Here is a 23,265-nt window from a genome sequence, read left to right as displayed (position 1 = left end):
GACATTTCACTGACTGAAAATATAAACAGAAGTGTGCTCTCCTTTTTGCCTGAAGACCAGTGTGAGGACTGTCCTCACCATGGCAGCCTTGTCTTGAGCAATAACTGTGGTTGTCATCTTTTGAATGTAAGGAAACAAAGCAGGTTGATTAGCTACTAGTTAACAGTTACACTGCTGTGGAAAAGGAAAAAGTGCTTCTTGTATGTTTGTAAAGCAGTTCTGTGAGTTCAGACTTGTTTGTTGCGTGCTGCTGTGGTCTCCATTTTCCTACTCTAGAGCAGAAATTTTGTGATGCCTTTTAGGAAAACCAGTCCTCTACAAAACTTACAGCAGTAGTTGAAGAACCTGAAATGCAGGTCACTCACAAATCATCTTTGTCACCTGCTGTTAAAAGACAAGACTGTTTTGGCAATTTTTTGCCAAAGTGTCACTCATCAGAAGGTGCTACCTCAGTGAAGTGTTAAGGAGAGTATTTGCTTCCAACAAACAAACTTGATTTTCACCTAGAATGGCAAATGTGTAAGGAAATTCATTGCTGGGATTTCTCATTATTCCTGGCAGTTTCCATCTTGTAAATTGATGTGAATGGTGATTGTTGATACCAGAAACAGATAAAGTGCTGCTCTTGTATGCAGAGCCATCAACACCAGCTTGCTGAATTATTTGGTAAGAGAGCTGCTTGTTTGTGTCTTGTGGTTTCTCACTGTCTTTCAGGCTCCTGTGGCCTCCTAAGTGGAGATGCTGCTTCTAAACCACATACAGAATACAAAACTTACCTTTTATGAATTACTCTAAACTTGATGTAGAGTAGCTCTACAAAAATCAGCATAGTTTCCTCTCTGTAGTGTTTTTGAAGTGTGAAATCTTCAAGAAGTCTGAGTTTTATGTCTTAGTTACACATAGATTGCAAGAGTTCTTTTGAACTAACACAGTACTAAAGCACCAAGCTTCTTTCTTCTGGAAGGAAGACCAGAGTGAAAGGAAACTTTCCAGTTTATGCTGGATATGAAAACTCTGAATATCTCCCTCATTAAATGATTGCTAATAGAAGAATTTAATAATAGCCCTAAATATTCATGTCTCAAAGTTTGCTTTTTATTTCCTTTATCAGAATAGCCCCCACGGCATCAGTAAGTTGTTTCTTCTAGGAGAGAGATGGTTGTATTTTATATTTAATTCTGTGAAAGTTGAACCAACAACCTGCAGATCTGTTGGGTAAGAAAAGATTCCTCTGGATTTTACAGGAATAAAAAAGTCTTCCTGCCTTTTAAAGTGACTTAAAATAGATTTGAATAGTGCTCCAGCCTTGGAGTTTCTGCAACTACTTTCTCTCATCTTTGTACTCTTTTCATTGGTCATTAATGAAGGAAGAAGCAATGACGTCTCTAATCTGTTTTTGAATGGCAGGTGTTGAAGTTTTAGCAAACCCACATAGTTTCTCTTTTGACACCCTCAAACCTCCTTCTCAGAGGCTACTGCTCAGCTTCCAGGAAGGCACACTTTCTGTAGTGTATTTGATTATTTAAATGTCTGTTAAAGTGTAGCCAGCTGTCCTTCTTCAGAAGCAGGAGCTTTGTAGAAGTACCCCATCCATCCTAGAATAAACATGTTTTACCTTAGAGAAACTATACAAATATAAATTGACTCATACTAGTGGGATACTTAAGATTAGAACATAAGCATGATGCCCTAAAATGATTGCAGCTGTTTCTCTTGGGTGTTGCAGTATTTTTGGAGAAAAGACAGTATGTTGTGTAAGTCTCTGAATCCGGTAAAACACCTTAACCTTTACATTTCCCTACCATAACCATCTCAAAAGTTTTGAAGCTTTCAGAACACAGGAGGAATCAGTACCTGCTTGTGGCCATGGCAATGAAATGTTTGCACGGGTACCTGGTGACAGCTGTCTTGGATGATGTCTAAAGGGCCACATTCCCACTGTACTTAAGATTAAGTTTTGAGTGTCTAACAAGCTCTCTGTTTTGGGTGATTTTACATAAATCAGGATCAAACCAAGTAGCTAATTAGTACTATATACAAATGTGATTCTTTATAGCAAGGTCAACTCTTGAGTTCTGCTTTGTCCCTTTGTTCATAAAGTCACTTCAGGTTTTGTGATCTCTTCTTTCTGGAGAAAGTTTGCCTATTTCATTCCTTCCAGTATAAATAGCTCGTAGGTAAAAGATGTAAGTAGTTTCTTACTCTTGCTGTTGCTGCTCTTACTAGCTTATTATAATCAGTTTACTTCTTCAGTAAAACAGTTGTATAGAAGAATCACTTTAACTGAATTACAAAAGCTTCTTAGACTTACTGCACTAGTAAATGAAAGATGATGGCTAACCTACAGTTTATGGAGTGGCATTCTTACAGCTAAAGCATTGTCTTACCTGCATCTTCAGTGTGGAATTCATAAGATGGTTCAGCATTGCACATACACTTCTAAGGGCATCAGAGTTGATGTAACGGTTTGGTTTTCAGCACTTCTGTGCTGTAAATTTCCAAAGTGAGAAAGCCGAGCAGTAGTCGTAATTTAATTTCTTTTGAAAGGAATTTTAGTGCTGAGATCCTGTAAAACTTATATCCAAACCTCGAAGGAATGTTAATATTGTTACATTAAAAACTTCCTCTTTCTTAATGTAATAAAACATCTTTAGATACTAGGAAGCAAGGTGAATTCATTAGAAGGACCTTGTGATTAGAGCAGCCTGGCATGCTTGCCGTATTCTACCCAAGTGAAGGTTGCCTATTGGAATCAAACATAAGCGTGCGACCTGTAGTTGGTACTTGAGATTGCAGGAAACATGTCTCTATTTCACCAGCTGAACAAGTGAGAGAAGTAGCTGAATGGAGAAAACATTCTATTTCCTTTGTAAATACAAAGTCAATGTGCACATTGTGTCCTCTCTCACCCTGTTATGTTTTAGCTCATCGGTCTCATCTGCCAAAATGAGCTCATCCTTTTAATGAAGATTTATTGTTATTTTCCAGTTAGTATCTTGATGCTTTAATTGCTCTTTTAGAAGACATTGGCATAGGCTTGAGCATTGAATTGAGTATGCACTTTCTAAATAGCTTATCATTGTACCAATCGGATGCGATTAAACAAGCATGGTGTGGTTTGTACCTTCAGAATTATTGTGCTGGCAAGTCCAGGCCCTCATCAACAGTCCTGCTGTTAATATGTCCTTCAGTTTCTTCTTGGAGTTTGGTTCTGTAAAAATGATAGAGCCTTTCCTGGACTTCAGACATGTAAAACTTCGGAGTCTGCAGTGCTTGCTGGAGAGTGCATCTTGGATAATTCAGGGTCACACTGTTCATCTAACAAAGCCTGTGGATCAGGTTCTGATAACATCTGTTTGCCTGTCTAGAATGCAATCACAGAATGTTAGGGGTTGGAAGGGACCTCCAGAGATGTAGTCCAGTGCCCCTGCCAAAGCAGGGCAAGCTGCACAGGAACAGTGCTCAGCATGTGTACCAGTGCCCTTTTTTGTGCATCGTAGGTAATTCTTCAGAGAGCTGGCAATATTATCAATGAAACACTTCGATCAGACAGTTTATACTTAAAACTGCAAGAGTCACTGGCTACAGCTAGATCCGTGGAAGTAGGCCTTCTTCATTGAGCACATTAAGATCCATTTAACAGTGGCAAGCTTCAAGAAAAGCCTTCAGTTAGAGTGGAAATTTCAGTCTTTATCTTCCTTGAAATCACTGCTCAGTGCAGAAATTGGTAGACTTCACCATCCAGGGAAACAGAGCTCTTGTGACTTTCAGAGACTTGACTTCAAGGAAAGAAAACTGGTTTGCAAATTGCAATCATCCCTACGTGTTCTTTTAAATCTGGAGGGCCTTGCTTGTCACAGGTTTACCCAAGAAATGTCTGTATTTATTTAAAGCTACAGAAATCTTTCAACTAATACATTTTACTTTTTAAATAAGCTAAAACTGCCTACACATGGCTAAAGCATCTTGGGTGACAGATAATTGGTTATGCCACCACAGTCAGGTATGTCTAGTGCCCAGGCAGTACATCGCTCTGTATATTCTTGCTTTTCAGCCTGGGTTTTGACATGTTTCTGGATGAACGTTGTGAGATCATGAGGCAACCTGTGGTCTCCCAAGATTTCTTCTGACCTCAGTAGCAATTCAGCAGCAAGGATTGCTGGAAAAAAATGCTGTGAAATTCTAATCTTCTGTTGCTTAGTGTACTCCTTCTCTAGAGAGGCTGGCATCTGTCCAAGAAATTTAAATCTCATTTAGGTAAGGGAGATATTTTAATGGAATTATTTTTCTTCACAGGAGTCTGTAACAGACTACACTACACCTTCTTCTCATCCTAACACAGTGGCTACTAGCACTACAAAAATGGAGGAGACTTTGGTGACGAACGTAAGTCTATTGTAGTGATCATCTTGATTTTTGAAGACAAGAAAATATTTTCACGCTTCTTTAATGCACTAAGTAGTGCCTTCAGTTAAAAAGTCACTAGGGTTTCTTTCATGTTAACTAGCTGTGCATTAGCCAGTAGTCTTACTCTGAAGGATGTTAGGTTTTCTCAGTGTCCATTACGGAATTCTTCAGGGATTTTCGTGGTTTTTTTTTTCAACAACCATGATGTACTAAAGAGCACAGAAAGTGGAGATACTGCCAGGGACAATTTAAACCAGTGAAGGGAGGAAGTAAGCTCTCAAAACTTTAACATGGCACCAGTAGCAAAGCTGCATAGGTGAGTTTGGGAAAAGGCTTTTACAAGCAAAGCAGTTTTGAACTGTAGCCTGAAATTACAGCACCTGCTTGTAAAGAGAGTAGCTTAATGGTTTCTGAAATCAGACAGCAGACTTTCAACTTGTTCAGTCTCTGGTGAGAGGAGGTGTTTGCTGTACTCATAAAGCCAGTGATCCTGACTTGTGTGAGTGTGGTACAGTGATTGAGAGGGCAAGCTGGGTTGTGACTTGTAGTGAAATAAGGTTTGTCTTGAGTGTGCTGGGTTGTTAAGGAACTCAGATCTTGTGATTTTTGTTGTTCAAGCAGTGGAAACAGAAATAGCTCAGAGTTGAGTCACTTGCTGATTGAGGGAGGAAAAACTCATACAGTAGGATCTCAGGTTTTTTTGCCAATGTCTTGTGAATTCCATCTTGGAAATGTTTTTCAGCCTTGAATTCAGTTTTGAAGCAATACTGGTTGAACTTCCTCTTGCTGGATTTTCTTGTGGTGTTGTGGTTTCTGCCTTTGCTGGTTAAGTGTGGAAGACTGAATTCTTTTGTTAACAATGTTAGTGTATGCTACCGTCTGGCACATTGGAATTGGATTTCCAACACAGGAAATAGGACTTCCTGGCCACAAAGGATCTGTCTGTTACCTGCTTCAAAGCTTCAGTATCTCTTGTCTCTTGGATTAGTCTTAGCTCATCCAGTGGAAGTCACTACCTGTGCTCTGAATGGAGAAAGAAATGGTTAGCAGTGATAGACTGGCCACTGAGCAGTTCTGGTACATTTAATTTAAAACATCTAGGAAATCCATCAGAGCCTCCTTAGGCAAAGATAACAATAGCATTATGTCAAATTTGTCTCCTTGAGTTTCAAGTCTTTCATCTTTCGAAAGGGAAGATAACCGAATTCAGTTATTTATGGCAAATCTGGTGTGATTTGTCAGACTTGGCTTGGGAAGAATTCTTGCATACCAGTAAACTGAAATGGTACTTTAAAGTAAATCCCAGCACAGAAAATTGGTATTTGTCCATGCAGAAGACATGGAAACTTAGGAAGCTTAGTCTTCAACCTCTTAAAGAGAGATGAGAAACATCTCAGCATCTGCTGAATGGCCTTTTCCCACCTACCAAATTTTCACCTTTATCAGAAATTTTCCTGCCAAATGCTCAAGCCTTGAAGAAATTGTAGCTCACGTGATAAAGCTTGAGCTTTGCTTTTCTGGGGCTTTTTGTAGTAGACATAGTTAGAATGTGATGTGTGTTGCCTGCCTTTCAGGTGCCCCTGCCCCACACCCTTCCCCTCCCTAGGAGGGAGACTCTACAACAGAGCTCCAGCCTAACTCCAGTTTCTCCCGCTACCGTCGACCTCACCCTCAAGGTATGTACCACATCCCTCTAAGGGTCGTTTTCTTGCATGAAGGGGAAAAAGTTAATGGAGAACTTGCTGGTGAACCTTTTTTTAGAGCCTTCCTTTGTTTCCTCTGCTGAACTGCTTTTGCATATAAACGGATGGCTGAAACACAAGACTCTATCCAAGGATGCATTTAAATTACAGATCTCTAACCCCATTTTGCATTAATACTTGGCATCTCAACCAATCTTGGCTCCCACTGCCCTGGAAAAAAATCCTAGCATTTCAGTGTTGTACCATAGTGTTCATGACAAACTATCAGAACCTGACTGAAGTTTTTTGAGAGTTTAGCTTAAAGTGAGTCGCCTGATTTGGTGTTAAGGGCTGTAAGGAGTTGCTTAGTGAGCTGAGCTTGAGGAGTTCTTAGCTGTAAGATTTAGTTGCAGTGATAAAGTGGTTTTGAGTTGGATGGTTTAAGTAATGAAATGTAGATGGTGTGTTGGTGTCTATGAAGGTCAGTTTGATCTGCTAGTCAGAATGTGTTTTGTGTTGTAAATGTTCTGTTGCTTTCTGCTCTCCAGTGTAGAACAGGTGTGTAGAGTATTTTGAAAGGTGCTTTCCCATTTTGTTGGGTTTTGGACTGTGTGCACTGTGTGACTCACTAACATAGAGTTGGACTGTAGCTTTGCTACTGTATCTTTAGAAGGTTTTTGTCTTTTCTTTTTAGTGTCCTAGATCTGCTTTGAGATTGATTGCAGATTATTGAATGGGTAGAAATATTGTTGTTGCTTCTAGTCTTAAGCAAGGCTGATGTTTGAACTTAGTGTCTCTAAACTTTTATAAGAACAAATGAAACTAGGGATTGGATGCAGAACTAACACATTGGAGAAACCTGATTTCCAGACCCAGTGAGATTTGGGTCTCACTGGTACGGTTTGATAGCTGCTTCCTCCTGTTCTCTACAGGTGATAGTTATAATGATCTCTTATTGAATCTTTTCTTATGTCTTTCCTGAAGAAAACCCACAAGATCACTTTGAAACATTTAGACAGCATAAAAGGGGAGAGGGATGGAAAAGGACAAGTAATTCAACCCCCCTCAAAAAAAAAAGTCTTTATTGTGTATGTTTCCATATCTGACTTTCTGGCGCCTGAAAGCGTTTTCCTAAAATAGTAGCCTCTAACTGTTGAGCAGCTGGATGTCTGATTCACGTGTAACACAGGTGGGAACATTTGTGTAGCATGATGCTGCTAAGAATGTGACACCACTCAGTTACAAAGCAAACTGCAGTGTTTGTGTTACTCATCCTGCAGTTCTTTATCTGGTGGTGTGGTGTTGGTGATTTGATTGCTGTATCAGTGGATGATAGATCTTTGATCTGTGCTAAAAATGTGCGTTGAAGAACACTAACCAAATAGAAAGGCATTTGGAGGGAGCTTTGTCTGTCAATTCTGTATTTCAGCTCTACTTCCTTTTTCACAAATGCTGAAGGCAACAGGCTTGTTTTGAAGCATACACCAAAATTCTCACTTTCACAACAGGCCTTCTGGTCTAGAAAAAGTGGAGGTCTTTGTCATGCTCTTTTCTGTATCATCTTTTATTTGTTTGTTGTTGTTTTTTTCAAACAGTACTTGTGGAACAATGGAGAGGAAAGCATATTCCTTCTCTTACCAAAATTTTCAGGTGCTGCCTCCATAAAGGAATGATCTTTGTACCTCCTCTTTCCTTGATCCTGTCGGAAAGCTGTCTGCAGGGAGACTTGCCAGGGGAGCTCAGCCACATTTGCGCCCACTGCTCAACATCATTCTACTAGGCCATGTGTATAAGGTGCTCATAAGGGAAGGCTTGTTGAAGTTTCTTGTTTCCCTGGAATAATTTTGGTAAAGACTCCTTTATTAAGGCAGACATCCTCTTAAGGACTTAGCTGATGGAGCTAATGGTAGGTAAGGAGCTGAGCAAAAGAAAGTCCAAAACATTCTTAAACTGAGCTGTCTGATCCTCTTCTATGTTCCAGGGTTCCATCTAAAATTTCTCTGTAGGCATCTGGTCCAGAATCTGGTACATTTCAGCTTCCTTTTTCTGGCACACTTAGAGATATGTACATAGGTATTTGTCTGTAGTTAAGTATTTGGATGTATTGGACTGTAACTGCACTATAAAAGCCCCAATGGGTCAAGAGTGAAGAGAAGCCTCAAGCAATGATGATGTCTGTGTTTTGCTCTCCTTTTTCCATAACAAAGCAAGCAGTGAGATTACAGGGCTTTCCCCATCCTTCCTTAATTTACAGCCTCTGACTCCTTCATATTATGGTCTGTAGATGGTGCTGCATCGGTGCTCCTAGAGTACTAATCTCTCTTACATCTTTCTTCTGGCTCAACAAGTTAGAGGTTTATAAGGAGCTCTCGAAAAGCAAAGCTTTGAGAAAACTCAGGACTGTTGCATGCTCTTTACTACAAATTGAAAATGGAAGATGAAAGGCAGTGTGTAGACTCCAGCTTTTGTTTTCAGTAGTTTCATCAGGACATCATGGAACTCACTGAAAGTAGTAGAAGCTTACTTTCTCTAGTCAGACATTTGCAGGTACTTCTTCACTTTCACTTGATACCAGTGCAGTAAAAAGCTGTTACCCTGTCTCGCCAGAGCCTGTGATAGTCTTACTTGTACTGCAGCTTAGGTAAAATCCTTTCCAGCAGAATAGTAATTAATTTTGAAATGTACCTTGTCTGAAAGAATCAGAACCGATTCAGAGGAAATTGTTGCAGAGGGGAAACTGATTACTGGGAAGGATGGTCTCAGAAGTGTTAACTATTTCATGTGTAACAGTTTCTTCCCCCTTTACTCTCTTGAGGAGTATAGAACTCCATTTTTCTAAGGTGTGTATTGATCACTTATTACCCACTTCTGGTGTTGCTTTGTTTTTATCACTTCTGAAGCATCTAGACTAATAACTTAAGTCATATTTGGTCTGTCCAGACAGTGTAAGCCATGTAAAGCAGGGTAGATTGAAAGTGTAACTTCCAGAGACTGCAGGTCCCAGTTAGTGGGCACTGTTGATCCCAGTAGAGGTCAGATTTATTGGTGAGTATGTATTTGTCCCTTTACTTATTCAAGGCCAGGTGCTGTCTTTAATGGCATATTTCTACCAGATGAGCAATTTCAGCCTGTGGCATCTAGCTCTGCTAGCAAAATCTGTTTCAACTGGAGATAGCTGAAAGTTGTAGATAAGTCCATGGACTGTGTTTGAGCCTTTAAATTACTGAGTGTGCCTGAACATTAACATTTCCTTTTCGTTAGTCCCTCAAAGTTGTCTGAGTTGAGATTTGGCATTGTGTGTCTAATGTAGCAATAAATAGATTCTACCTTTGGTGGAAGATAATTGTGTATAAAATATTTAAATTAAAGTTTCATCTTCCTCACTGTGCAAGGCTTAACTCATAATTATTATAGGAGTAGAAGAGCATGAAGCACTTTTAGCATAAAGCAGTGCCCACAAGCTGTGTCAGCTTGTGATTGCTTCTTGAGCATTGGTTGCTTTGGAAATCTAAACTTGACTACTCCCATATTTACTGTGGTGTGCATTAAATTACTTTTTGGTGAACACTCAAAAATGGATGATTTACCAAGAAAGGAAAGAGCTGTTTCATTTAAATGACCCAAATAACTTGTAACTAAAGCATTTCATGCAAATTCAGAGGAGTATTTACTTGGCTTTTGCTCACTGTCTTTTGATCTTCGAGACAAACAAAACCAAGCCAAATTAGCATGGGTGAATTCTTCTGAGCATTGAAAGCTAAGATGAACCGTGCACGTGTGAAGTTGGAACAGATAAGAAGCTCCAACTTAAGGCTGTATGCTTTTTGCATGAACAGGAGTTGCACGATTACAGTGACTTGTAGAAGAGAGGCTCGCATGAAGCCTGAATTGCCTTTTGAACTAAAAAGAACTACTAAAAGAGGAAGATTTTGCTTGACTAGTTGAAACTTCCTAATAGAGGAGGAAATTCTGTTTTCTTTTAAATAGATGGAGTCTGCACGTAAAGCATGGGAGAATTCCCCAAACATGGGGGAGAAGAGTTCACCAGTGACCTCAGCAGCATCTCCCATTGCTAGTGGCAGTAACAGCAGCAGCAGCAGCAACGCTGGGCCAAGCAGTGGTACTTACAGCTCTTTCTCTAGTGCATCAATGCCTCCTATTCCTGTGGCCTCAGTTACACCAACAACTTCACTATCAGGTACCAGATGTCAAGATTGTAGTATTCTGTTGAATTGTTCTGTGGTTTTATTTCTCAAGATAGTAGATTCCCTTTGGAATTATGCTGAAAGCTAACAAGTTTTTGTGCTAGCATGATGTGTAAGATCTGAACAACATCTTCCCAAGTACCTTTTAAATAACAAGAAAATTACTCAGTCAACTGAAAATAATATTAAAAAAGTATCTCTTTGCGCATTTTTATATGGACTTGCAAAGTTAAACTCTTTTGGCTGCTGTATTGGTTACATTTTGTTCAGTTACATGAAGGCAAGCAAGTAGATTTTGAAGCAGACGGTAGTTCTCATATCTGCCTAGTTGCAGTCTTTCATTTGTGCGCTTGCATTTGGAGTTAAATCATTAAAAGCTCGTGCCAAAACCCTTTTGTGATAGGCAGAGCGAATGTCCAACTACCCTTCAAAAACAGTGCTGTGGTCCACCTTGTTTGTTTGCAGCAAGCAAAAAATACTGTAAATAGTTATATCTTCACACCTTGCAGTATTACAGTTGTATGCCCAAATCTCAGCTGAAGTGCTTGGAAAAGACTCTCAACAATGAATAAGTACTACCAATGTATGTTACAATATTTTGTGGCATAATTAACCAGGATGCCTACTTCAGTACTTCCACATGCTCCTGCACTTGAAGGGAGATGTATTGTGATTGCAGCACTTCCTATAGTGAACTTAACAGAATTGTCTTCACAGTTGATCTGTTTGTCTTCTTACATTGGTGGAAGTAGCTGTGTTAGGTTTCATCATTCTGTACTGCTTGTGGCTGTCTCAAAACTTTGACCACTATAAGATAAGGCTTTGAAATATCCTTAGCTGTTTTATGATGTATCACTTGCTTCTCTTCTTCTAGGAGCTGGAACATACACAACCTCCTCACTGAGTACAAAGACTGCAAGCACCTCAGACCCTCCAAATATATGTAAAGTGAAACCCCAGCAGCTGCAGACAAGCAGCCTAGCTTCTGCCAGTCACTTTTCCCAGCTGAGTTGCATGCCATCACTCATTGCCCAGCAACAGCAGAGTCCCCAGGTCTATGTGTCTCAGTCTGCAGCAGGTAATAGTGTTTGTGACTGAGAAGCCACATATCTACTTTTTTGGAGTTCTGAAACTGTAGAATTGAATTCAGTTCTGGTTGTATCTGCAGTAAAGACAGAATGATGGAGAGCACTCTATAAGCAGATATTCCCTACCAGTTTATTCAAGTGTCTATGAGTAAGTATAAAGATAATGCTGTGGGTTTAGCTTTTTGAGGAAGGTAAGTTTGAATCCCATGAGGTACCATTTTTATGTTGCAGAATTTTAAGACCACAAGTGTCTTAGTCTCAACTTCTTAAACTGCTGCAGTATTTTAGGAGCATGATACTGTTATTTAAAGAAAGCCCTACCTATAGTTAACAGAAACTACATGACAGTGTAGCCTGTTCATTCTTTTCCTTCACCCAAGTGTCTGTTTTGGCCAGAATCTTTGCTTGAGACTGAAGATGCTTATGCAAAACATCACATTTGAGGGTGAATTGGAAAAGATACCAAAGCTGATTTGGCACCCAGATCTTCAGTTCTATTTCTTCTCCTAGTCTCTCAGGTCACTGTCACACTGAGAAGTACTGATAGTGGCTGCATCTCTAAATCTTGATAAAAACCTTTCTAGCAGGGAAGTGTTTGGAGTGAGGTACTAATGATATTGTTCTTCCTGAGGTACAGCAGCTCAAATCCCAGCATTTTATATGGATACAAGTCATCTATTCAATACCCAGCATGCACGTTTGGCACCACCTTCTCTGGCCCAGCAGCAAGGCTTTCAACCAGGGCTTTCTCAGGTATTTGGGAAATTTTATTTCTCTTTCTCCTCCCCCATCCCTGTCCATTTTGCCTCTAAAGCTCTACTAATGAGCTAATGGGGACAGGGAAGGGTGGGACTAAACACTGCAAGAAGGAATTCCTTTTCTTGCTGTTTCGTTCTGGTGCAGGCAAGCAGCATTTGCTCTCTACTATTCAAAGAATGAAAGCATTTGCCATAAAAGTTAAGAGAATAAGCTTTCACTTGCATATACTTTATGTAAAAGTACATATTCACAGGAAGTGTTTGTGTGGCTGTTTTAGCACAGGCTTGTTCAACTTTTGTATTACAAAACTGTATGCAATCTTGTGATGCATTTATTTTCTGCTGGCTATTTGTGAGCAAAGTTGCGGAATTCAACCCGGAATTTAATTTTCTGAGTGGGAGCAATGCCAGCTCTGCATGCAGCCGTGGAGTTTGATGTTCTTAGTTTACTACTTATAATGCTACACAGATCCTGCCACACATTTAATTGTAGCTTTTTTAGCATGGCTTTTGTCCTTCATTATTTAATGGTTTATTTTTTATGCAGCCTGCTTCAGTTCAGCAGATCCCCATCCCAATGTATGCACCTCTGCAAGGACAGCATCAAGCTCAGCTGAGTTTAGGAGCAGCACCAGCTGTTTCACAAGCCCAAGAGTTGTTCAACTCCTCCTTACAACCTTATAGGTAGGTAAAATCATGTACATTTCTTTGGGTTTGGAGTGGCAGAACTTACAGAATTTGCTTCCTTGCAGACTTGTGTTCTATGCTCAATAGCTGCCTCATATTCCTGTCTTCCAAAATCTCGTTTGTCTGTCTGGCTGAGACCTCTGTAGGTTGTCATACTAGTTTGCATATGCAAGTATAGCTGTGAAATGGTGAGTTCAAAAGTTATGCATGATAATTGTATCTTTAGGGAAGCAGGGAAAAATGCTTAAAACAGTTTTTCATACTACAAGGACAGAAAAGGAGGCGTCTGTCCCTTTAATTCTGTAATTTGTGTTTATTTTCTAATCAAACCAGCACTGGACTCCTGAAACACTTCTGAATCCTAGTTTGAACCCTAGAGGTGGTAAAACTTGATTTCAGGTGTACAGATGGTAGCAGGGTGTGTTTAGAATAAATGTGTTCTGTTAGCCACAGAAGATACTGGGAAAGCCAGTATCTCTCAAATTACATTGATAGCAGACAGATTTCCAGTTTTTCCAAAGCTTCCTAGAAGTTCCTATTAAAACTGATACACAGTGATAGAATGTTGACAAATTTTGACAAGTTTGGTTAGTTTCACTGTGAAAGTGTCTTTGGAAATTTAGTTATGGGATTTTTGCATGTGTTACAGAAAAGGCAGAAGACTGAGGCCACAGAAAGTTTTAACTGGCTGCATATGTATCCTGACTTTGTGCTTGGCTGACTTTGCTGGGCCAAATATTGCTTGTCCTGCTACAGCTGACAGAGACTATTGCAAACAGTTGGCTCGTTGCAGAAACACAGTCAGTCTGGCATGCTGTCCAGATTAACTAAATGCACCAGGCTGATCTGATCATACACAAGCCCAGTACTAAGTCTGGGATTGTACTCTTTATGCTAGAATGAGTACTTTCCCCACATCTTTAGGGGTGTGGAGAGGGATAAGCTTTGAGATATGCAGGTGACTGGTTTAACAGAACAAAAAGCTTGTGAAAATATTGTTGGCTAAATTGAAGGCAGTCTTCGCAATCCACTTGAACAGGTTTCTCCAGCTCTTGGCTTAAGAATGTTTTGCCGTTAAGCAAAGGTACAGAGCAAAGCTAAACTGCCAGGCAGGCATGTGGCTGCTACACTAGGAGATTCACAGAGTCAGTGCTATGTGGTACATACTGAGCAAATGATAAAGTGAAAAGTGATTTTTACATCAAAAATCCTCCTCTGAGCTGAAGAACTTTGAGAGGGGTGTTTATTTTAGAACTGAATCTTTGTTCTGAAGGTAGTGATTCAGTAGGCATTTCGTGGAAGTGTTTGGATAAATATATCTGATGGACTAGAACAAGCTAACCTGTATGTGGTGCTTTGCTGTACTGATTTTGGTCTTTGTCTTTAAACAAACTGCAACATCCTTGTGTTGGTGACAGGAGAACTGAATATCTAAGTAAAATTAAAGGCTGAGACATCTGTCTGTGTTACTGTTTTGAAGGCAAAACATTACTTTGGAAGCCAACTGTCAGTACCCAGTGATTTAACCTGTAAATATTAGAAGTTGAACGACAGGGATATGTGAAGTAAAGAGAGCAAAGCAGTGTACTTTATGACTAAGTGGAACTGACATGTGGTACCTCCCCACTGTCCTACCTTATAGCACAGGAACTAAGAAATGGTTGTTTCTGTATGTTACAGTTATCTAAAAGCCGTATTAGCAAGCATGTCTCGATAGCTGAATGTACTTCAAGATTGAAATAAACATCCTAGGCATTTTTTCCCGTGCCTTTTGTGGCTTCTGTTATTTCGTTGTGTGCAGAGTAAGTGGAAAATTCTGCTTTTCTTGGGTGAAAGTCTGTTCAGTAGAGCTAAACATTCTAATAAATATATATATAACTTCTGTTCTTGTGGCTGAGCTCTGCCTGCATTTTTGTGTGTAATTCTTCAATCTCTTGCAGATCTCAGCAAGCTTTTATGCAGAGTAGTTTGTCTCAGCCATCACCAGTAGTTCTCTCTGGTACAGCCTTACACAACTTTCCTCCCGTACAACACCAGGAGCTTGCAAAGGCACAGTCAAGCCTGGCATTTCAACAGACTTCTAATACGCAACCTATTCCCATCTTATATGAACATCAGCTTGGTCAAGCTTCAGGACTGGGTGGCTCTCAGCTTATTGATACACACATCCTCCAGGTAGGAGGTGCTCCAGAACACCGAATTTCTGCATTGGTTCTATGCAAATAATGCAAAAATAAATAAAGTATTGCTCAGCTTGGGATAAGTCCACCTGTGATAATTAGATGGTAGTCCGAGTGGCAGGAAACTTACAATGCTTGGAAAATAATGGTCCTTTAATTACATAAAGCTATGTTAGCATAATTTCTCAGTTGAGGATTGTGTCCCAGACTATAGGGCTCTTTGTACTTCTAACACTAATTGGAGTTTCAGGTTTAATTTCTGTTATGGTAAGGTAATAAAGTGCTGGTTTAGCACTTGCAACTGAGACCTTTATCATAAGATGAAAACTTCAGGTTACCAGCTTCCTGTGCTGTGACTTCTACAATACTGGTTGAAAGTCCACAATGATATGCCATGCATCTCATAGCTGCTCTCCTAAGTAATGTAATGTTGTCTGTCGCTCTTCCTAGGCCAGAGCTACACTCACTCAAGCTTCAAATCTCTACTCTGGGCAAGTTCAACAGCCTGGCCAGAGCAATTTCTACAACACTGCACAGTCTCCCAGTGCTCTCCAGCAGGTAAACCATGGCATGATAATTTTCTTAAATTGTATTCTTCTCAAAAACGTGTTGATAGCTTTTTGTGTGGTGGGGTCTGAGATGATGTCTCATTTCCCTAAAATGCAAGAGGTGGAAATTGATACCAAAAGAGAGCTACTGCAGCAGCACTGAAGAATGGAATTGCTGAGAAGTTGGATGGCTTACAAGGTCGTGTTGCTCATTTGCCTCTGGCATCCGTCGTCTCTTTTCCAGTGACAGGCAAAGATTTAGTTGGCACAAGTGATGTTGCAAATTCTTTGAGGAATGTGCTGCCTTTTTTTGGGCAGGTATCAGTTAGTGATGGCAGAGGGAAGCTCCAGATGCTTAGTGCAGCAGATACTTAGTGAGGTGAAACATCAGAGCTGCTGCACATGACAGCAATATCAAATATGCAAGAAACAGATTAAGCCAGCAGACATATGATCAAACAGACAGGTGGAAATAACTGCAGTGATTTTACGTTTGGGGTTTTTGTTTCACTGTTTTGTGAAAGAACTGAAAATTTGCTGTGTGGAAGCATTCTGTCATTTACAGCATGCTGTCTACTGGTTTGCCATCTTCTGGTTCCATTTTTTCAAGTGGCTTTTTAAAAACGCTTCTAATGGACTGGACATGAGACAACAACATGTGCTTGCAGCCAAGGAGACAAATCACACCCTGGGCCACATCTAAAGAAGCATGGCCAGCAGATGAAGCGGTGATTCTGACACTGCTCTGTGAGACCTCACCTGGAATACTGTGTCTAGCTCTGAGATCCTCAATACAAGAAAGACATGGACCTAGTGGTCCAGAGCAGGGCCACAAAAATGATCGGAGGGCTGAAGCACTTCTCCTACAAAGACAGGCTGAGAGAGTTTGGATTGTTCAACCTGGAGAAGACTTTGCTGAGACCTTAGAGCAGTCTTCCAGTATCTGAAGGAGGCCTACAAGAATGATAAAGAGGGGCTGTTTACAAAGGCATGGAGCACTAGGACATGGACAATGGTTTTAAACTGAAGTAGGGTAGATTTAGATTGGACATTAGGAAGAAGTTATTTACTATATGGGCATTGGAATACTGGAACAGATTGTTCAGAGAGGTATTGGAGGCCCCATCCACGGAGACAATCAAGGTCTCTGAGTAACGGCATCTGCCTGGGGATGTGCTTGCTTACTGCAGGGACGTTGGACTGGATGACCTCTAGAGGTCCTTTCTAGCCCAGACTGTTCTGTGTTTCTACAACAGCCTACTTCATGCACATGAAAAGTTGCCAAGACAGAAAGCTAGAGGGGGTCTTAAAAAAATGATTTTCATCTGTTGGAAATCTATCATTAAGTATTCAGGACCTTTTAGAAGGATTAGTGGTTTTGATGTGTTCAAGCTTGTCTGTACCTCTACTTTTAATATGTTATGCTGAACATTAAGTCTTTACATCTGGAGAATATATCATTCTTGCAGTCACACTCAACACAATTTTGCAGGTTGTGGATTGATGGTCAGCATAGGAAATACAGTAACTCTTGCCAGTCAGGTCACTGCTGTGGTACTTGCATGTTTATCACAGCCGTTCTGCGATGTTCTCAGCCCACAGCACTCCCTCTTGACAGGCTGTGGTTTAGGAGTTTAAGCTCAGACTGCTGGGTGCCAGGACTCCTGGAGAGTAAAATCTAGCTCTCATTGCAGATCGTGTCCTCACGATGACTAAAATGATTTGAAGTAAATAGCCACACACAGCCTCAACTGGCTGGTTCATTCTACTTTTGTGTTTGGAGTTGTATTAAGTTTAGTTTTTTCAGACATGGAGCTAGCATGCAGCTTTGTTCCTGAAAAGCAAAAATCCAAATTCTATTGAAACGGATTTAAAGGCAGGCTAACAATTAAATCCACTTCTTTGCTTGCATCTCCCTGGGCAAATGTATGAACTTGTTTGCACTGTAGCTAAAATCACAGGGCTGTTAAATAATGCCCTTGTGTATGTTACTAGTGAATTTGTATTTTGCTTTTTTCCAGGTGACAGTACCTTTGCCAGGATCACAGATTTCTTTGCCCAACTTTGGATCCACAGCACAGCCACTCATTGCCCTACCCCAGTCTTTACAACCGCCACTACAGCACACGCCACCACAGGCGCAAGCTCAAAATCTGAGCAGACCTGCACAAGTAACCCAGCCGTTCAGAGGACTGATTCCGGCAGGAACTCAGCACAGCATGATTGCTGCAACTGGAAAGGTAACAATATGGGTAGCACAACAATTAATACAAATCTCAAATGTATGCTGCTCTGTAGAACCAACATTGCAACATGTGCTGACTCCTGCATCTCAAATCCGCTTTGGTTTTAAAGGTAGAAAGGGGAAGACAGAAAAGCTGGTCAAGGTTAATTCATTAGTGACTGTATCTGTGCATTTTATGAAGGTTTAGATGAGTTTTTATAGCTAACTTGCTAGTAGTCCACATGTACTGTAGCAATACCTGGTCTGGTAATGACTTCGTGGACTAGTTGGATATTTTGAGGAGAGCTGTGGGCAAACAGAGTTGCACTGCCAGGGCTGCTTTATGATGCTGCTTATGCATATGCTTGTTGCTTTCTTTCTAGTTTCGTTACCAGAGCAAGCTGTACAGTATCAGGTCTTCCCAGAGCAACAAAATGGAGTTGTAGGGATGTCAGTGGACTTTGTATCTTGTGTGACTTGAAACTGGAATTCAACTGTACTAACGTTGCTGGGAGGTCTGCTTTTCTGAATAGCACAGCAGGGTGCATATTGAGTACTCAGCTTTGTATGCAAGGCCAGAGCTTTGCGTTAAAAACAACCAACCACCACCAAGGCTGGTCTTGCAGCTAAAGAAAAGTTTCCGATAAAGAGGTAACACTGAAGCAGTGAAAGAAGCTTGAAATATTTAGGAGGGCATTCTCTCCTCTCCTTTATCTGGAACTGGTGTGATAATTGCCAATGAGATGATGCGAGGAGCTGGTCTTTTGTCCTAGATGCAATCAGAGATTTACAGGCACCTGGGATTTCCAGGTAGTGTTCAGCACAATGCAGCTGCAGCATACTTTCAGGCAAGGAGTGGGCGATAACATGGAATGTGAACTCACCTAAGCTGTCTGTCTGGTACAGCAAGGTTTTTCCCCAGCTCTGGGAGTAATCTTAATTCTAGAGCTGCATCTGAAATCTTTAGAGCTTGTGGCCTAGATTTTAGGGTGCTTTTGAGTATAAAATGCTCTTCTTGTCCCAGTGGTTTAAAGCTGTAAAGAAAAATCTCTCCCAGACTTGGACACATTCTAGACAATAATGGCAACCAGAATTCCAGATCTCCTGGGTGAAAATTTCATCCTATCACCCTCTGGAGTATATGTTGGGGTTTGTGCCACGCAATTTTCTGGCTTCATAGCATATGCCCAAGATTTCTCACTATCGCTATTTTTATGAGCCCATCTTCCAAGCAGCAGTGGCACATTTCTTGCAGCAGTTGCCTTTTGTTGAAACAAGTGACTGTTTTCCAGAAACTAAGGCCTGCAGTGGGATGGTGGCCTTAGGTGACATCCTTGCCTTGTGTTAATGTTGTGGAGGCAGGAATTAATGTGTGGCCGAGTCGGGAATTTTATACAAAAATGGTTATTTTATTTTCCCAAAACTATATATACAAAGATTTAGTTTAATTAGCAGATTGAGTTGCATGAGAGTTATCTACAGGGATACCATCAATAATCTGACTATTGTGGAAGTCAGAAGTTGGAAAAGGCTTTAGCTATTAATTATTAGCGGTTTTCTTACTAATAAAGTTGAGCCAAAATAACTCATGATCAGGCTGATTTACTCGCGGTCTGTCTCTCCCTTTTCAGCAGCTGTAGGTGGACTATTAAGAGTCGTTAAGCTTGCAAAGGTGTCGATGGCCTTAGAAGCTTTCTGTATCCAGCTTAGGCGAGCGAGGTGGGGGGGAGAACTCTCTGGTGAGCACGAAGGTTCAGGCAGTAACCAAGTCCAAGGCGGGAACCCCCAAAGGCGGGAAGCCCCCCAGTTTATACCCTTGCTAGACAAAGGGCAGAGTTACCACACCTTAGGCGTGAAAGGGCACAGCCAATCCCGGCTCGATCCCAGCGCGGGCACTGCACGGGGCACTCCTCGCGCGGGCAGGACCCCTTTGCTCACCCCCTTCACGCCTGCGGGGCAGGCGAGGGGGGGGAACCAGGCGGCTTTCCCCCTCCCATTCAAGCCACGGAGAGAGAGGAATTTAGGGGTACACAGGACTTCCAGGACAGTTAAGGGTTCCATTGTGTTCCTACTAAATAAAGGCAACTTCAAACAACCCCCCGCTTTAACTGATTTATGGTTGATATCGTGCTTCATAGCTGTGTGTGGAAACATACTGTTCCAGCGACTGATTTATTCTGTTGAGTGTATCTGCAAAACAACATACAAGATTCATTACTGCAGTTAGACCAGAGCTGTTTTACATGAAAGGCAGCTCCATTTTTGCTATGCTTTTGGTGTTTGGAGTTGGAGGGTTTTTAAACTGTATTGTTTTATGGCATTCTTCACTTCAATATTTTTCAGCATTATAGCTTGAAATTTTCATGCAGTACATGAAATGAGAAAGGAAATTTTAACCCTGAAACACTTTTTTTTGGGGCCAAATTACAGAATACCAGGTTGGAAGGGACCCCAAGGATCATCTAGTCCAACCTTTTAGTGCAGGAAGATCAAAGTAGAAGCCAGTAACATTACTGGAAGTGCCAAACAACTTAGGGAAATTGTACATGGGAGGTGATTGTGGTACTGTGATTATCCTAATTATAAGCAGCTATTTTACAATGTGGCTTTCACTTCCACTGGAAGTAGGATATAGTTTCTCACACATAAAGAAAAATGTGAGGTAAACAAGCAATTAGTAAATGCAATTTTTCTTTGAATTAGAATTAATCTGTCAATTACTGTGTTTTTCAGATATCAGAAATGGATCTGAAGGCCTTCGGAGGCAGCATTGATGTTAAACCTGGAACACCACCAGTCACTGGTAGAAGTACTACTCCAACCTCCAGTCCTTTCCGGTAAATCTCTCTTAAGATCAAAATTCCTTGAAATCAGAGATGGAAAACGTACCTAGTCATGCATAGGCAGCCTCTGAAAGGTGTGAGGTGAGGGGCTACTCTCATGTAAAATACAGTGCTTAATCTTAGCGTAAAAGCAGCATTCCACTAGTCACCAGATCTGCTGTAGCTGACCAGAAGTGCATAGCTGTGAAATAGAACATTAATTATTTTTTTTAATTAAACAAAACTAAACAAGTTATGTAAAATGGCTTGGGATTGTACCAGGAAAACACAGAAGTGACAGGGAAGATATGCTTCAGGACAGGAGTTTATCTTAACTGCAGTGCTCAAAGTAAAAACACTTACAGGCTTATAGACTGTGGCAACAGTCGTTGGATAACTGAGCATTGTTGCAAGATCTCTGCAAGTTTCTCAGAATAAAAGATTCTAGTGAAATAAGTAAGCGGTTTGCAGATCTACTTGGTTGACAGAGTTAACAGTGCAGAGCTGCACAGGAGCTCTGTGCAGATGCACTTCATCCACAAACAGCCAACCTCATTTCCCTTGAAGTTAGTAGTGGGCTGAAGGAACTTGAAAATGGAATTTTGGTACAAGATAGTTGAAAGCTGCACTCCTGTGTGTAGTAACTGTATTTGGTGGCTCCCACTGGCAGACCAATAGTATCGATGACAAAAATGAGAGTTTGAACTCAGTACTGAAGAACTCAATACTTCATCTAATTAAAAAGTGAAGGGATGAGGAAGAAGGAACTTGAATTGGCAAGTTGGCCGGTATTTAAGACAGCTGACTCAATGGCATCTTAGAAGTTCTACAGCGGGGCTTATCACAAGCTTTTGCTCTGAAGTGTAGAGGTAGTGGAGACATTAGCAGTAGAGTAAATCTCAGAGTTCAAAGCAAAAGCTGAAAAGAGACATCTTTAAGCTTACAAAAGGTCGTGCATTGAATTCAGCTGTCTCACTTGTCACCGTTGCCTTGCTGCTCATTTTACTTTAAGCATATCACCTGCTCACTATGCACAAGACCTCTGCAAATCAAGCTGTTTCCTAAAGAAAGCTGACCACTCTCTTCTCTCAGGGCTCTTTGGTGCTCTTCCCCAGATAACTTTTCAGGCTTCATTTAATTCACAGTGATTAAACACCTCCTTAAAAGTTTTAATACAGATTGTGGGGGAAGGGTTTCTGTGAATTCTTGAAATCTATTCAAGTGTGTTTTCAAACATTTGACAAGGGCAGAGTGGAAGCAGCTGCTCATGGCAGCTTCTGCTGCATGTACCTAATGCCTGTGGTGACAAGCTCTGAACTTGACACGATAGAGCACACAGTGTCAAGAGACAGGACTGAACATTTTAGATAGCAGGGCTGGGAAGGGAAACACGCTTAACATCAGTATTTGTTAGAAGTGCTTTGAGGAAAGGCATGTTTCATACAGACTTGACCCTAGAGTCTTTCCATACCCATATTTCCATTTATAGTTTCTCACTGTATTCTTAATTTCTGAGCTTATTTGCATTTTTTACTAACAGTAGATACAGAAGAATATTTCATACCAGCTTCTCTAAGAGATTATTTTTCCCACTCTAATGTTGAATTTCTGGTTAAGTTGTAACTAAATATCCACTGAGTGGGATTGTAGCTTGATTCTAAGTGGTGTCCTTCTCTTTAGGGCCAGTTCTACAAGTCCGAATAATCAGTCCAATAAAATGAACAGCATTGTCTACCAGAAGCAGTTTCAGTCAGCAGCTGCTGCTGTGAGAATGACACAGCCGTTTCCTGCACAATTTGCACCACAGGTAGGTGACTGATGACCTCCTACAAAGAAATCGCTTTGTGTGACCTGGTGACTAACTTTGTGTTTCTTCAGGTTTTATCATGGGGAGGTACAAAATGGAATCCTTAAATGAAATGGTGTGAGAAACCTGATTTCAAGTTCAAAGTCCATACAGACCCCTCTGATCATGCTAACTAGTAGTGTAGATTTGATGGCGTTTCTTACTTGTGAGAGTTCTGTGCACACTGAGGAATTTTACATTTTACAAATGAATGGTGTAGAACAGGTAGCTGTTCTGCTGGCTTCCCCATGCTGCTATAATGCACCTCATCCTGCAAAAACAGATTGTTTGAGGAAGGGGAAAAGCTTCATGGCCCAGAAGGGTCACAGTGTATATTTTAAATCCTTAAAGACAAAGCAGAAGTGCAGTTGTTTGTCTGAGATGCAGCTCTGAATTACTGATGGAGCAGTTCAGGCTGGAAAGGGTCTCTGAAGGTCATACAGTTTCTATGGACTATAGAAAGCAGGGCTGATGGCAGAGGGTTTGGTTTGTTTCTGGCAGTGCAGGAAGCGCAGCTTACAGGGGTGGTGCATTCTTGTTACAGGTGACCATAGCCAGGCTGCCAGGGAAATGTGGCCTCTGTAAAGTGTAGGAGATTTCTGTCTGTCTGTGAGCATTTGGAGTGTTTGACTACAGGACTTGAAATTTCATTATTGGGATTGCCACCAGCAAAAACTACCTAGCCTTTCCAGGGCTCCTCTCACTAGTGACTCTTCTCCTGCCTTGCGTGGTTCATCGTCCTTATTACGTGCTGGGTTTCCGCTGTTGGTCCTACTTTCAAGCTCAGCAGCACTAGAGGGCTGTTTTTTTCCTGGAGT

At 40.9% G+C, this 23,265-nt stretch overlaps 1 protein-coding gene across 13 annotated transcripts in view; it reads left to right on the top strand.

The window, feature by feature from the left end:
- Window positions 1–23,265, top strand: part of PRRC2C (proline rich coiled-coil 2C) — a 76,148-nt gene that overhangs the window by 48,393 nt on the left and 4,490 nt on the right. For 5 of the 13 annotated variants that reach the window (XM_064147264.1, XM_064147260.1, XM_064147265.1 and 2 more), the window contains exons 23-33: window positions 4,297–4,386; window positions 5,982–6,083; window positions 10,077–10,287; window positions 11,169–11,372; window positions 12,014–12,135; window positions 12,688–12,824; window positions 14,768–15,002; window positions 15,458–15,565; window positions 17,577–17,795; window positions 20,513–20,616; window positions 22,282–22,408. In XM_064147264.1, coding sequence (XP_064003334.1) covers window positions 4,297–4,386; window positions 5,982–6,083; window positions 10,077–10,287; window positions 11,169–11,372; window positions 12,014–12,135; window positions 12,688–12,824; window positions 14,768–15,002; window positions 15,458–15,565; window positions 17,577–17,795; window positions 20,513–20,616; window positions 22,282–22,408 — 1,659 coding nt within the window. The remainder of the gene's footprint in view (window positions 1–4,296; window positions 4,387–5,981; window positions 6,084–10,076; window positions 10,288–11,168; window positions 11,373–12,013; window positions 12,136–12,687; window positions 12,825–14,767; window positions 15,003–15,457; window positions 15,566–17,576; window positions 17,796–20,512; window positions 20,617–22,281; window positions 22,409–23,265) is intronic. The other 8 variants (XM_064147272.1, XM_064147271.1, XM_064147269.1 and 5 more) reach the window with 5 other exon arrangements.

This window comes from Pogoniulus pusillus, chromosome 8 (assembly GCF_015220805.1).
Source record: "Pogoniulus pusillus isolate bPogPus1 chromosome 8, bPogPus1.pri, whole genome shotgun sequence".
NCBI classification, from domain to species: Eukaryota; Metazoa; Chordata; class Aves; order Piciformes; family Lybiidae; genus Pogoniulus; species Pogoniulus pusillus.
Note: the sequence above shows the minus strand (reverse complement) of the source record. Positions and strands in the feature narration are given on the sequence as shown.